Source organism: Drosophila arizonae, chromosome 5, assembly GCF_054131065.1.
Source record: "Drosophila arizonae isolate 15081-1271.41 chromosome 5, UAZ_ARI_1.0, whole genome shotgun sequence".
NCBI classification, from domain to species: Eukaryota; Metazoa; Arthropoda; class Insecta; order Diptera; family Drosophilidae; genus Drosophila; species Drosophila arizonae.
This window is the reverse complement of record NC_142925.1, coordinates 11,470,037-11,483,442: the sequence shown is the minus strand read 5'-3', so window position 1 is coordinate 11,483,442 and position 13,406 is coordinate 11,470,037. Positions and strand designations below refer to the sequence as shown.

General features: G+C 36.4%; 3 protein-coding genes across 5 annotated transcripts; 1 reads left to right on the top strand and 2 right to left on the bottom strand.

Moving 5' to 3' along the window:
• Positions 1–465: 465 nt before the first annotated feature.
• Positions 466–6,805, bottom strand: LOC108616184 (uncharacterized). Its single transcript, XM_018011215.2, has 4 exons — positions 6,670–6,805; positions 5,953–6,607; positions 2,422–2,592; positions 466–1,184 (listed from the first exon to the last, which is right to left on the bottom strand). Exons 2-4 carry the CDS (start codon positions 5,993–5,995, stop codon positions 799–801), a joined length of 600 nt encoding a protein of 199 aa, XP_017866704.1. The 5' UTR covers positions 5,996–6,607; positions 6,670–6,805; the 3' UTR covers positions 466–798.
• Positions 6,806–8,769: 1,964 nt separating this feature from the next.
• Positions 8,770–11,120, bottom strand: LOC108616180 (uncharacterized). The gene is made up of 2 exons (XM_018011211.2): positions 10,020–11,120; positions 8,770–9,950 (listed from the first exon to the last, which is right to left on the bottom strand). Exons 1-2 carry the CDS (start codon positions 10,893–10,895, stop codon positions 9,789–9,791), a joined length of 1,038 nt encoding a protein of 345 aa, XP_017866700.1. The 5' UTR covers positions 10,896–11,120; the 3' UTR covers positions 8,770–9,788.
• Positions 11,121–11,205: 85 nt separating this feature from the next.
• Positions 11,206–13,391, top strand: LOC108616181 (solute carrier family 25 member 35-like). 3 transcript variants are annotated; one of them, XM_089471267.1, is made up of 4 exons: positions 11,206–11,318; positions 11,501–11,949; positions 12,013–12,148; positions 12,328–13,199. In XM_089471267.1, exons 2-4 carry the CDS (start codon positions 11,702–11,704, stop codon positions 12,865–12,867), a joined length of 924 nt encoding a protein of 307 aa, XP_089327393.1. In that variant the 5' UTR covers positions 11,206–11,318; positions 11,501–11,701; the 3' UTR covers positions 12,868–13,199. The 3 variants fall into 3 exon arrangements, with proteins under 3 accessions (XP_089327393.1, XP_017866701.1, XP_089327394.1); XM_018011212.2 differs by having other exon boundaries at positions 11,209–11,329; XM_089471268.1 differs by lacking the exon at positions 11,206–11,318 and adding an exon at positions 13,251–13,391 and having other exon boundaries at positions 11,365–11,949; positions 12,328–12,742.
• Positions 13,392–13,406: the final 15 nt, after the last annotated feature.

Sequence of the window (13,406 nt, the reverse complement as noted above, 5' to 3'; positions counted from 1 at the left end):
AATTCAACTTGAACAGCTGTGAAGCTCGAAATGATCTACTTGAGCTGCTCATAAGCAATTTAATTTGTGTCAAGGCTATAAATGGATACAAATGTTTTAAAGCAGACCTACAGAAAAAGCTCTAAATCAATATACATTTTTATTGAAATTTAAATAAGTACAATATACAATATCAATAAAAAAAAATTATATTTAAGTTATAAGAATTTATTTTTAGTGCGAAGACCTTAAAAATTAAATGTGCTGGTGTGTGTCTTGGCTAAACACCTGCTTGCTATGCTGTACTGCTTGGGCTGTTGCGCACTGCTTTTTACCAGCTTGTCTTTGCACTGCTTGGTATCCAATTAATTCGTTTAATTTAATTTTATTTTTTTTTTCAAATCTTTAATGTGAATCACTTTCTTGCGAAATCTGTGTGCAATACATGCCTGTCCCAAATCAAATTTGATTAAAAATGTATCATGATTTTAAATAATAATATATGTTTTTTTTATTGGATAACCTACGTAAAAACATTATAATAAATGGACTACTGCAAAATATATAAGAATATTCTGTCATTCAGTCTTCTTAAACAGTTACTAATATACATTATTAAAGGCTAAAGTTTTGCTATTGCTACAATACAATAAAGTTATTATAATACATGTTTTACACTGCACTACAAAATTGGCCGCATCGTTTTTGATCGTTCACCCAAAACGAGGGCATTTTGAATGAGCACCAGGTAAATATCACAGAGACGTTAATTGCACAGCCCCAATGTGGACCGAATGTGGCTTAAAGGCAATGGCCCCGTCAATGCTGTGCCTTGGGCCGTTCATCGATTGTATAGATGCTGGCGGGTGGTGGCACTACGGGCGTCACATTCGACTCATCATTGGCTTTATTCTCACTGTTGAACGGTATAACAAAGATGCTCGGCTTGGCCGCATGCTGCATTTTGATAACCGTATCATAGCTGGGCGGTGCAAATTCACTGTACGACGGCGACGGCGTGGGTGGTGCACGCTGTGCTTCGTTGGACGTGGCATTCGATTGTGGACTACGCGTATCGCGGCATCTGCGATCCGAACAGGCCATCAGCATAAAGAAAGCACCCAGAGCCAGAAATGTAGCCACATACCAAACAATGGTAATCACATCCATTGCCGTCTGAGACAGTTCGTTGCTAGAGTCCACAACTGAAAAGAGAAGAAAAAATAATAATAATTAATTAGATGCATAAACATATAAGTAGATAAAGCTGGCAAGTTAAGTGTGCTACAAATGGACAGCTACGATTTTTTTAGCCCACAAATTAATATTGAATAGACTCTAAATCTGTTTGATAAGCCAAATTATATATAATTTATGCCCAAAATTGCAACAAAAGCTGTAGTGTGTTTTACAATTCGAGTCTCTCTGTTACTGAAATTCGTATTTATTTCCAAATATATACAAAAGTAATTTGCACGTTTATGCTAAAGGTATTGCAAGCCTTAAATGTTTTTTAAATATTAGATTACAACAATTTTGTTATATTTGACTGCTAGCGAAAATTCGCAATTATATGCGAAAATATGCAAGTGCAGTATAAATAATTGTTCATATAATAATATATAATATAAAATAATACAGAATATGGAATACTAAAGATAAATTTTCAATATATGTATAACCAAAATGCAGAAGAAGGCGTGGCCAAGCCTAGGTCAGTAAATGCGTATATACATATGTATCGCATTATTAGCTATTAAATTGTTGACTAATTCTCTATAAAATATGGGCATTCGGAAATCACAAAAATGCCCGCAGTTAACTGACTGTTAGTTATATAATAATTATTATAAGTAATTTTACTTCGTGTTCCATGGAGCAAATAGATACCCATCGGCCTTTATCATGCTGACGTCTATCAAAAACTGGACTGTGTGTCACAGACCAAATGACGCAAAAAACAGTTAATGCATTGAAACAATCATTTGATATGAGCGCTAGTCGTGAGTTCAACTGGACTGAGAACTGAATGGTTCTTTTTTTTATATAAATATTATCATAACCTGTTTATCGACTCGTTATTAAGTTGTAACTTATGACTGTGAATTGGTAATAACGGGAAAACATTCATGTATATTATTTAATATATCTACAATATTTGGTTATAATTCATAGGAAAACATGTGAAATAAATCACATATTGTTTGAGCATAGAATTAATAATTTTGTAAGCTTTTTGAACTGGAAACGGGATCTGTGAAAGTCGAAGCTTTATAAACATATATTTTCAAGTAAATTTCATTTAATATTTAGATCAATATAAATCAACTATTCGTGTTTACTTTAGATCTATATCATCTATATACACGCATATTTTCACATCACTCTAAGCTTATCACTTCACATCACTCTGAGCCTATCTTTTGAGATCACTTTACTTACTATTTTTATAGACAAATATCCTTGTGTTATTATCCACTTGTTCGGCTAACAGATCCGTTCCGCTGGTGCCGTTCACACTGGTTAGATTGTATGGCAGTTGTCGTGTAAGTACGTTCTCCAAGGTGAGCAGATAGGACTGACCGTCTGTACCGCTCGCATAGACACTGAATACTGAAATGGTAACAAGAATAAATGTTATACTACAAAATGGCAATTGGTGATATGAAAAATTATTTTTACTACGCCCGATCGTCCAGATAAGCTATCAATGGGCATGGCTTGTTTAATATATAAATATATTGTATATCCCTATAAAGCCCAAACACTTGACAACCGATAAAAAAAATGGTCATGCTTTCCATTCATATGCTATAATTGGGCAAATTTTGTGTTTATGAACTAAAATTAACGCATAATGAGCCGCAATCACTTAACTGCAATAGACGAGGGCGTAGAGCCTCTAGTGGATTACTGATAAGACCCGCAGTCGGCGTCGATTAGTCTGCTAGGCACTACGTTTTAACACCTGTCGTATAAATAGCACTCGACTTCAGGTTTAAAAATATCATAAACTTACATTCAACAAAAATAAAAATAATTATTGTTGATTATTTTTACGCTTTATGGCATTGTTTTTTTATTGTTATTTATTGTTATCTTTACAATTATGCTGCCGGAACATTCGATTGTCAATTTCACCATCTATCAATCGACCTGTGTCAGTGGCGTGTCTTGACTATATTAAAGGTACTACGTCATCCAGTTATCTGAAGCACACAGCACACGGCACAACTTCAATTGCCATGACACTTGATTTTCGCATATTGCCCTTTTTATCAATTTCACAATGGCCGCTTGCTGCCAATGTGGCATACACGGAAATTATTGTCCTAGGCTCACAATTCAGCAACATCACCTTAAGTTCGATAGAAACCAGAAACCAGTTTGTCAAATTACTCATACGTCTCGTTGTCAAGTTAAGCAAAATCTACATGTGTTTCTTACACAATATCTTGGCAACGATGACACATGAGTTTATCAGAAAATTGTGGGGAAACAACATGAATATATGCACATCCCATACTCTTAAGGGGGTGTGTCTAAGCATGTGACTTTCGAAGAAACACTACCCAGAGCAAATTAAGTAAATGACATTATGGAAGAAGTTGTGACTAAGAGTATTGAGAGCAGATAAATTTACATTTAAGTGAGGAATATGACCAAAGAGCGAAATTTAAAAAGAATTTGATATTTGAATAGTCGTTAATAAATAATTCTAATGAGGAAGAATCAAGAATGAAGAAAGAAATTAAGAAGAAAGACTATATACTGCATAATTCCAGTGAGTAATTGTAATGATATAATGACTGATAATGAAAATTATCATGAATAAAAAAAAATATTGATAATCATGAAAATGATTATGCTAATCAATTCTTTAATAAATATGATAATCAATTATTTAAAAACATATTAAGGGTATTATTATAATATATATATATTATGTGCAACAACTGATAACAACGATTATAAAAAAATAAAACTAATAATTAACTGCGCTCAACCCGCCTATGAAGATCGATGAACGTTAAGCATTTTGTTTTGCTGCAGCAAACAAAAAAGAAAAGCAAAACAGTCAGCCATATCATAAACTCATTAAACTGCGCCAAGGTCTAATAATAGAATGCAAAATGCCAGAGCTGATAAGACAAGGGCGACAAGGCGAAGCCAAGTGCCATCAAATGCGCGTATTCGCAGTGTCTGGCTATACGAAATAAAGGAATACCTAATTTAAAAGCTGAGCCAGCAATTGGCTGTTGTCAAATGAGAATTACTATTTGCTTGTCGGCAATTTTGTCGATTCGGAAATATGCGCAAATATACAGACACTCGCCAGATCAGCTGTGCAAATTGCTGCCACATGCGGCTGAAGGAATTTCCTGAGTCTACACACACATGGCGGGGGCCTCTCGCTCTCTTGGGTCAGTGGACGCAAATTGCAATTTAACGAATCTTTACAAACTTGAATATTGTAAGTGCAATGCATATATAAAGACGGTCACGTGCCGTATACTTGATATGCTATAATACGTATACGAGGTGAGGAGCGCGTAAATGGGTTCAATTGAGAAAGTAATTTCTACGGCATTTGCGCTGATTGCACGTCGAGTCCGTTGCCTTGTTGACAATCTAAACAGAGCTGTGCGAAAATTAGCATAAAATACTGAGCCATTAGCAGCCACAGCGCCAGCGCCAAACGGTTAACCGTTCCAACTGATCTATATATATGTATATACATATGTATCCTAAAAGAGAGAGAAATCCATCGAGAGTTGCTCCAATGACGCGCTTGATCAGATAATTGAATTGAACTTGTTGGACTGAAACTGAGGAGCTGATTTTAATTAAATTATAGTTGATGTCGTGTGGCAAATGTGCAGATCACATGCTCGCGAGTCTGGAGCTTTATCTAACGCATATAAGCATCATTAGCGTAGTTTATGGCTCCGATAAGATGTGACAATACTGAATATGTATATAAGATGCTAAAGCCAATGAAACAGACGCGCGTTCTACTCTTTAGTGGCTATAAAACAGTTAGGCCCTAATGACACCCCTCATATAAACCAAACTCTCTTCACTGGGCAACAATTTCTTATCAGTCCATTCGGAAATTTCGTCATATCGGTGTTAAGCCCTCAAATATCATTTAACGATAGGCGCCTGCCACAAAAAGTTAACAAGTTCTTTATGTATTTTAGCAACTAACATTGATATATTATTTTGACAGCCATCAAAACGGTCTATATAAACGCTTTTTATGGCTGCTGTTGTTGCTGTTGTTAAAGTAGCCTCTGAAACCTTTGCTACTGCAGCGAACGCCCACGGAAATTTCCCATGCATATTCTCTATATGAATAATTTAAATCAAGTACGAACTGCGTTAACAATATCATTCATTATTAGCATTAAATTTAAATAGTGATTATCTAAAATTATAACAATAACAAAAACAATAACAATATAAAATATAAAAATGCGAAATAATTTGCACGGACGGCAAATGCTTCATCTATTAAATATTCGTGGCTTATATAAAAATTCAAGCTATTGTATAGATATATCTTTGAGTTAAGCGTTAAACAATTTAATGGCGCTTCAACAGTTATACACAGAACTTCTATGTAGCTTGCAATATATTATATAGTATTATTAAATATAATATATTACAAATTATATTACAAATTAAAAAAACATTGCATTTTCTAATATATGTAGCTATAAAACTAACATATTTTAATAAAAATTATATTATGTTAAAATTTTTATAAATATATTATTGTTCATGAAATTTTAAATTTTTTAATATAAGCAAAAATTTTATCTTTGATTGCAATGAAAATCTCAACTAACGCTATCTTAGGTTATTCTTAACGTGTGTCGCTAAAAAGTGAGTAAACAAACTTTGACTTATATATAATACACCTCTGATAAATAGCATTATTTTATTATTATTAATATTGGAGCTTACATGTGATTAATAGCAGCATTGTGTGCCCCCTCGTCGTCGTCATTTTAGTTGTAGTTTTATATGAGCTCAAGTGTATTTAGCAACGTTCGTTCACAAATGTTTATTTATGTTTTACGCAAATATTGTAGTATTTGACTTTTGCGATATTCTTCGTCGTTATTTAACGTAAACTAACGTTTCCGCGTTCGCTTTTGCAAATAAAAATAAATAAATATCTCTCGGCAATTGACTGCGCAATCAATAATAACAATTGTTTATATCGATGTAAAATAAATCGTTTACTTTGAGTTTAAATTTGAATTTGAAATTGAAATTGAAATCGAAATCGAATTTGAATTGCAACACGCGCACAATTTACGTATGTATGTATGCAGGTATTAGCATCCAGCAAGAGTTTCGATTTCCCAACAATCATCCAAGTTCAGTGGCACTCGACGCGCTCGCAGAGACCCCGCGAGTTGATCTTTCTGGTTCTGGTTTCTGTTGTCGACTGAGCGCAGCTCGCTGGCGCTGACAGTCGACTGGCTCCAGCTAGTATGGATACGCCCCTCTCCCCGCGCACACATACGCCCCTCTGCGCTGGGCATGAATCACACCAACACAAAATCAACCGGTTGCCGCTCGATCGCGGGGCTTCAACTTATTTCTATTTTTCCTATGCAAAAAAAGTAATTTCAACAATTTGCGTATATATATTTCTGTTATTGTTGCTTTTACTTAGCGTAACTTGGCTAATTGCAGTCACTGATCCACCCAAAAAACAAGTGGCTAAGACCCACAACATCAACAACAACACAAACAGCAACTGCTGCAGTAACTGTCTCAGCCGGCAAAGGCAAAAGGCAACTGCAAAGCAATTGTCGAATGCACAGCGATCGCCTCTACACTTAACACACACAAACACATGCTCATTCATGTAATTTATAATTATATATCCCTAGCTATACATATAGCCCATACATCGTATATATATACATATATACCTCCGCATGCCCGCATTTACATTTTTCTTGTCGCATTTGTCGTTGTTTTCGCACAATTTCTTGCATTTTGTTTAAAAATAAAATTGCATTGCGCTGCAAATTTAGTAGCATTTTGGCAGGTTTGTAGGCGTGGCCCTAAAACATATTCGCATTTTTATTGGAACGCCAGACATGCTAATTGGTATATTGTAAAACTAACAGAAATATTTGAAATGGAAGCAGCGCACTGTGAATGCCCTACAAAAAATAGAAATAAATTTGGAATATAATATAATAAGTAATAAATAAAACAAAGTAATAAATTTCAAATTATTCATACGTATCTTTTATATTATATATACTAATTAAAAATTTATTAAACATATAAATCAAAACTAAGTTCAAAGATCAAGCAAAGTATAATACATATAATTATACATAGCTTTATATTAACAAGGCGGGTAACTATCCAAACCCTCCAAGGATCATCAAAATAATAAACACAAGGATAAACATGTATACCTCAGATATACAAAAATTTCGAATAATATAATGTAATAATATTCATATAGCCAACACCTTAAACCCCAATTCCTTAATTGCTCATCTTACAGAATCTATTATATATTTGATATACCCTTTGCCTTCGTTAAGAATATATGATAAATTTTGTAAGTTTTCACGCCTTTGTCGTCACTTGGAAACAATCAAGCGTTCTGCCGTCTGTCATTAGATAGATATATCATATTTATGGCTTGGAAACAGGTTTCTGCTTGTACTTCACATTGCTCTGCCGCAAACGATTTGATTCTCAATGTGGACATAGCCTAATTGGTGTCGGCCGGTAATTGCGTTCTAGGTGGGACAGAATTGTACTGCCATATATGTTACGATACGTTATCTCGGCACAGAATTCTTCCAGATAAAGCAAAACACAATTTACAATAATGATCTGATTACTTACTTGATTTAAACAAGCGATAATTAGTTAAAGTAGATACCGATTGCCATAGCGCGAGTTGAGGTAGTTCCTCGCTAGACCTCAACTTGGCCGTTCCGTCAAAGAATCGTGCATTGACTCCAGTTGAGACATTACAAATTGAAAACATACATACATACATCTCTTTAAATAAATCATAGTTGATTGATTCGCTTGGGGCTTTTCATAATTGATTCACTTCAACTGCTACCTGACGTTGAACTCTGTCAATGCCAATGTCCAGCTTTTCGACATTAACATTTGTTTGTCATTGGCATTGAATAGATCTGAGAGTATTATTATAAATGGCTTGTGCCAATTAACCATTGGATAGTTGCGAAGCGCTACAGTAGTTAATAGAGTTCAAGTGTTGTTCGAAAGCTCTTAAGGCAATATTTTTAATGTTTTTTAAATTGCCAGCAGAGTGTGGAACAGGCCACAGTGGAAACAAGGCAAGCAACGCTTAACGAGCAGAAGACAAAACTATAAGTATAAATATAAATACAATTATAGATTATATATATAATATAAAAAGGTGTATTAGAATCAAAATTAGAATTGACTAAGACCAATTGTCAGCATAAATTTAATAATGATAAAATAAAAACTTTCGGCATGCGCAATTAACCGAAATCAGAAATGCATTAAAAACAATTTGTAAGCCACTCTTGGCTGATTACAACTGGTTTTGGGCATAGTTGTTTTTTCTTTTGGTCAGCACGTAGTTGAGTCATCCGGTGTGTCGGTCTGTGTCACCAGGTGATGAAACCAGCAGCAACCAGTTGTTGAATAAGTGATACAGTACATACATATGCATACATATGTATATATATATATGTACATCAGTTGCTTCCCCTACAACAATGAACCGTTCAGTTTTAAACATTTAGTTGGTTTATTTATAGTTAATACGTATATGTAAGTGTGTTTGTTTGTATGCTTTAAATTGACCGTTAGCGGTTACATATTTTGAGTAAATACTGTATCTTAAATAATACAATATCGCTTATAGATTTGCTTAAACAATTGACGACCAAGGCCTGCAATAACATAATTGATGTCTTTCTCCTTACATTTTCGTACAAGCGTGTATATATAGGTAAACATTTATGTGTATATAATACAGGTACAACTAGATGGAATGCCGCTAATTTCTTGTGTTTAACATTTGCAGCTATAACATACATACATATATAGATATAGATTTATATCATATAGATTGAATATCATTGCGTAATACTTATGTTACAATTAGTTCAATGGAATCTTCAAATTTGCGCTAACTAGTTTAATTTGTAGTTTAGCTTACAGTTAATACAATTGCATTACTAATTGATTGAGATTTCATTAGTGCTCGGGTTACATACGACATTGGTTGCATTTGTGAAATGAAATACAGAATTTGGTATTAAACAAATTTAAAACAAACAAATCATGAATATGAATATAAAACTATTAATTAAAATAAAAACAAATATTTATATATATACATATAAAATATTAAAATAATAATACTAAAATCAGATGAATCTCATATTTTCAAATTGAGTTGCCGTAGTTGGTTGTACTTGATTAGTATAGCTTGCTTGAACACATTTACCGAATATCTTAATTATGGCTAATTCTAATTCAGAAAAGATCAAATCAGCCCTAACACTAGAACAAATGTGCATATATACATTGCAGTTATCTCTCTGCTAATTGCCTATGATGTGTAATTACTTACAATTACTTCCTTGTAATTGAACAAATACCTAATTAGGAATGGAACTGTTACAACAATTGTTCTGCAATAAATGTGAGTTCGAGTTCGGAGTTTGGCGCCAACAACTACTGATTCCTATCTGCCTGGCACAAAAACGGGAGCAATCAGCTTAATGCATTTTAGGCAGCTCTTATCTATCGGGGAACAGTGATTCGTAGCTGGGCGGCAGATCTTTGGGTGTGGCCGGCTGTTGCTGCTGTTGATAACGGCCCTGCGACACTGGCGACATATCGTGGGTCAGCACACCATCGTACGAAGTTGCCGTGGGCAGCTCTATGGTGGGCACATCGGACTGCAGGTATTATGGTATTATTTTATATGAGTATCTGTGATCTTTTGCAAATATCCGATTTGTACTTACCCGGTTACGTCGTTGATTGAAGCGTGCTGCAGATGCTTCGTGGGCGTGCTGCTGCACTGTAATGCAGTTCCAGTATTTCCAACAGATCCACACACAAAATCCTACGCCCACCATGGTAAAGATGAGCGATGTAATTGCCGAAAGGGCCACATTTGTTGTGTCCATTTCTTCAGGCGGTATAGCATCGTGAAAGCAGGTACCCTCATCCCGGCATGGATACATACAGTTTGTTATATTGTCTTGAACAAAATGACGCGATATGCAGGAGTATTTATCCTTTGGATTGCACAGAATATCGCCAGCAAACTGGCATTCGGAGTGTGCCGTCAGGACCATGTGTAGCTCAAGTGGCTCCGCCAATATATGCCGATCCCGATTGATAAATATGTGAACATGTGCGTCACGATCACGCTGATCGAACATTAAACGGCCAGCGGGACCATTGATGGAAATGTCGCTGCAAATCCGTTCGCTGGGCGAACGATTGCCGCTGCTAAACTGTATATAGTCGATACATTTCTTGGTCACCGGATCGCTGCGCAGCTTTAGCCGTGTGATGATCGTGAAAATGCCACGCGGTGGACGCTCATTGGTCTGAACGCGGAACTGACAATCATACTTGATTTTATTAACCGAATGCCCTCCACTGGGCAGAGTTACATTCCAGGTTTGAGTTATAATTGCAGCGGAATCGTGTTCATCGGTTAGCCGTAGCATTGGATCGCCGCGAAAGGCCTTGGATAACGTATAGATGAGCTTGTCCGAGCATAAATTATCCTGCAGTCGAACTATTTTATAGCAATTGATTGCATCTGGTGCATAGAACGCAATTGCAAGCGTCAATTTGAATAGCGACCATATTGAGCATTTAATCATTTTGTTAAAATCACGACCAGCACGAGAGCGTCGGTGCTATGTAAGTGCTTGTGCGACACGTCCTGCGTGTGTGCTATATGTTAATTACTATGAATGTAAACATGCACGTTCGTTTGTTTTATAAAGTTTTACTGAAATATTCCCCAAACTTTTATTGTTTTGCATCCGTGCCAGGGCTGAATATCTACCAAGGCTACCGAGGGCTGCACTCTATTATTGCATTCATAGATTTATCGGTGCATTTATATAGTGACAATTATTCTTCACAGAATGCATTAACAGAGAGCAGAGAATATCGATAATAGCAAGAAGCAACAGCTGTTCTACAAACGTGCAAACAATTTAGTTTTGAGTGCAATTGGTTCTAGTTAGATTAAGTTATGGTTATATTGGTTAAAGTTAAAAAGTTATTCTTCTATTTTGGTAGATTTATCGTATGCTTATGTTATTATTATTATACTTATAATAAAATTCAAAAATCAAGGGAGACCTTTACAGAACATGTTAAATTTTTAGGATGGCCACACATTTTAACATTATATTACTAACCACACACAACACGAGTGTGGAAAACTTATTTATATATATTTATTCTAACTATTTAGACGCCGGCAACTGTTGAAGACGTAAACATCTACGCAGCATCATAACAGAGAATCACTAAGGATGCTCGTGCTGTGCACCTTTGTTGTCATTACCTTGTAATATGCCTGATCGTCTGGCATGTTAACGTCTCGCGAAAAATCCTGCTGAGCTATTTCTAGTCCAACAACCTCAACGCCACGGCAAAGGCGAACGCAAATTCAATGGCCACATCGGACTTTGTACTAGGCGGCCTGGCCTCCGTGGGCGCCACCTTTTTCACGAACCCGATCGAGGTGGTCAAGACGCGCATCCAACTGCAGGGCGAGCTGGCAGCACGCGGCTCCTACGTGGAGCCCTACAAAGGAATCGTTCAGGCCTTTATCACAGTGGCCAAAAATGATGGAATGATGGGTCTGCAGAAGGGTCTTGCGCCCGCCCTCTACTTTCAATTCATAATCAACTCTTTCCGGTGAGTAAATTGACATTGACTTGTGAGATAATTTACTCCATCAATTTGCTATTTCATCACTAGGTTAAGCATTTACACAAACGCCATGGAAAATCATTGGATGCATAAGAAAAATGGCGAGGTTTCCTTTAGCTTGGGGCTGATGTGGGGCGCCATTGGCGGCATTGTTGGCTCCTACTTTTCTAGTCCATTTTTCATGGTGAGAGCGCGTGGCTGGCTATTACATAAAGGCATGACCATATATAGACAGACATATAGACGAAACTTATCTATGTTTTCGTTGATTGCTGTACTAATTTGAATGTCTGGACAAATAGAATGGCGAACTCCGCACAGATAAGACTGATACCTAATCTTTCTTTACTTTTTACAATGTAGATCAAGACGCAATTACAATCGCAGGCAGCCAAGGAGATCGCCGTTGGCCACCAGCATGCACACAAGTCCATGAGCGGCGCCCTCAAAGAGATCTACAGCAAAGGAGGCATAGTTGGACTGTGGCGTGGATCCTTGTCTGCCCTGCCCAGAGCTGCCGTCGGCTCTGGTGCACAGATCGCAACATTTGGCAAGACCAAATCATTGTTGATGGAATACGATTTGGTTCACCAGCCAACGTTGAATTCCTTTTGCTCAGGCTTAATTGCCGGCTCACTAATGTCCGTGGCTATAACGCCGCCCGATGTGATTAGTACGCGACTCTATAACCAGGGCCTTGATGCGCAGGGGCGTGGCCTCTACTATAAGGGCTGGCTGGATTGCTTTGTGAAGATCTTGCGCACCGAGGGCATCTATGGTATGTATAAGGGCTTTTGGGCCAATTATCTACGTATCGCTCCACACTCCACGTTAGTGCTGTTGTTCTTCGATGAGCTGATTGCCGTACGTGAAAAGTACAAACTTGGAGATGCTTCTTCCTGATTGTGCTAGTCCTTATCTTTGTGTAACGTTAAGTACAAATGTGTATAATTGTTTTGCTAGTAGTTTGTTGAAGACAAAGTGAAAGTGAATCGCCAAAGATCAAGTCCTCCATTCCCAGTTCCAAACTCCTGCTAACTAAGGCTATCTATCAATATTGCCGCAATTGTGCCTTATTGCTTGACTTAATTTTTAAAACTGAAAAATGAGATCAGTTTATATTTTTTTAAACCGTTATCCTCACGCTTAGTAAGCTAATAGTATCCTCTTAGTAAGTAGCCGTAACTGTAACTGTGCAATACTTTTATTAAATAAAGATCGTTATTTTGTTTACATTTTATGAATTTTATTTGAAAAATGTTATGTCTGTTATATTTTCCAATTAGAACAATTTTAAAATTTGCTCAAATTTGCGTCACCTTATGTTGGCTGCGGCTCTATGTGGCGGCCAGTCGATTGCTGCAACTCCAAAGACTGGGTGAATCGAGAAGCTGAAACATCGGTGATGAAACTAGTTGGCGACGCACATTAAATCAATTAGT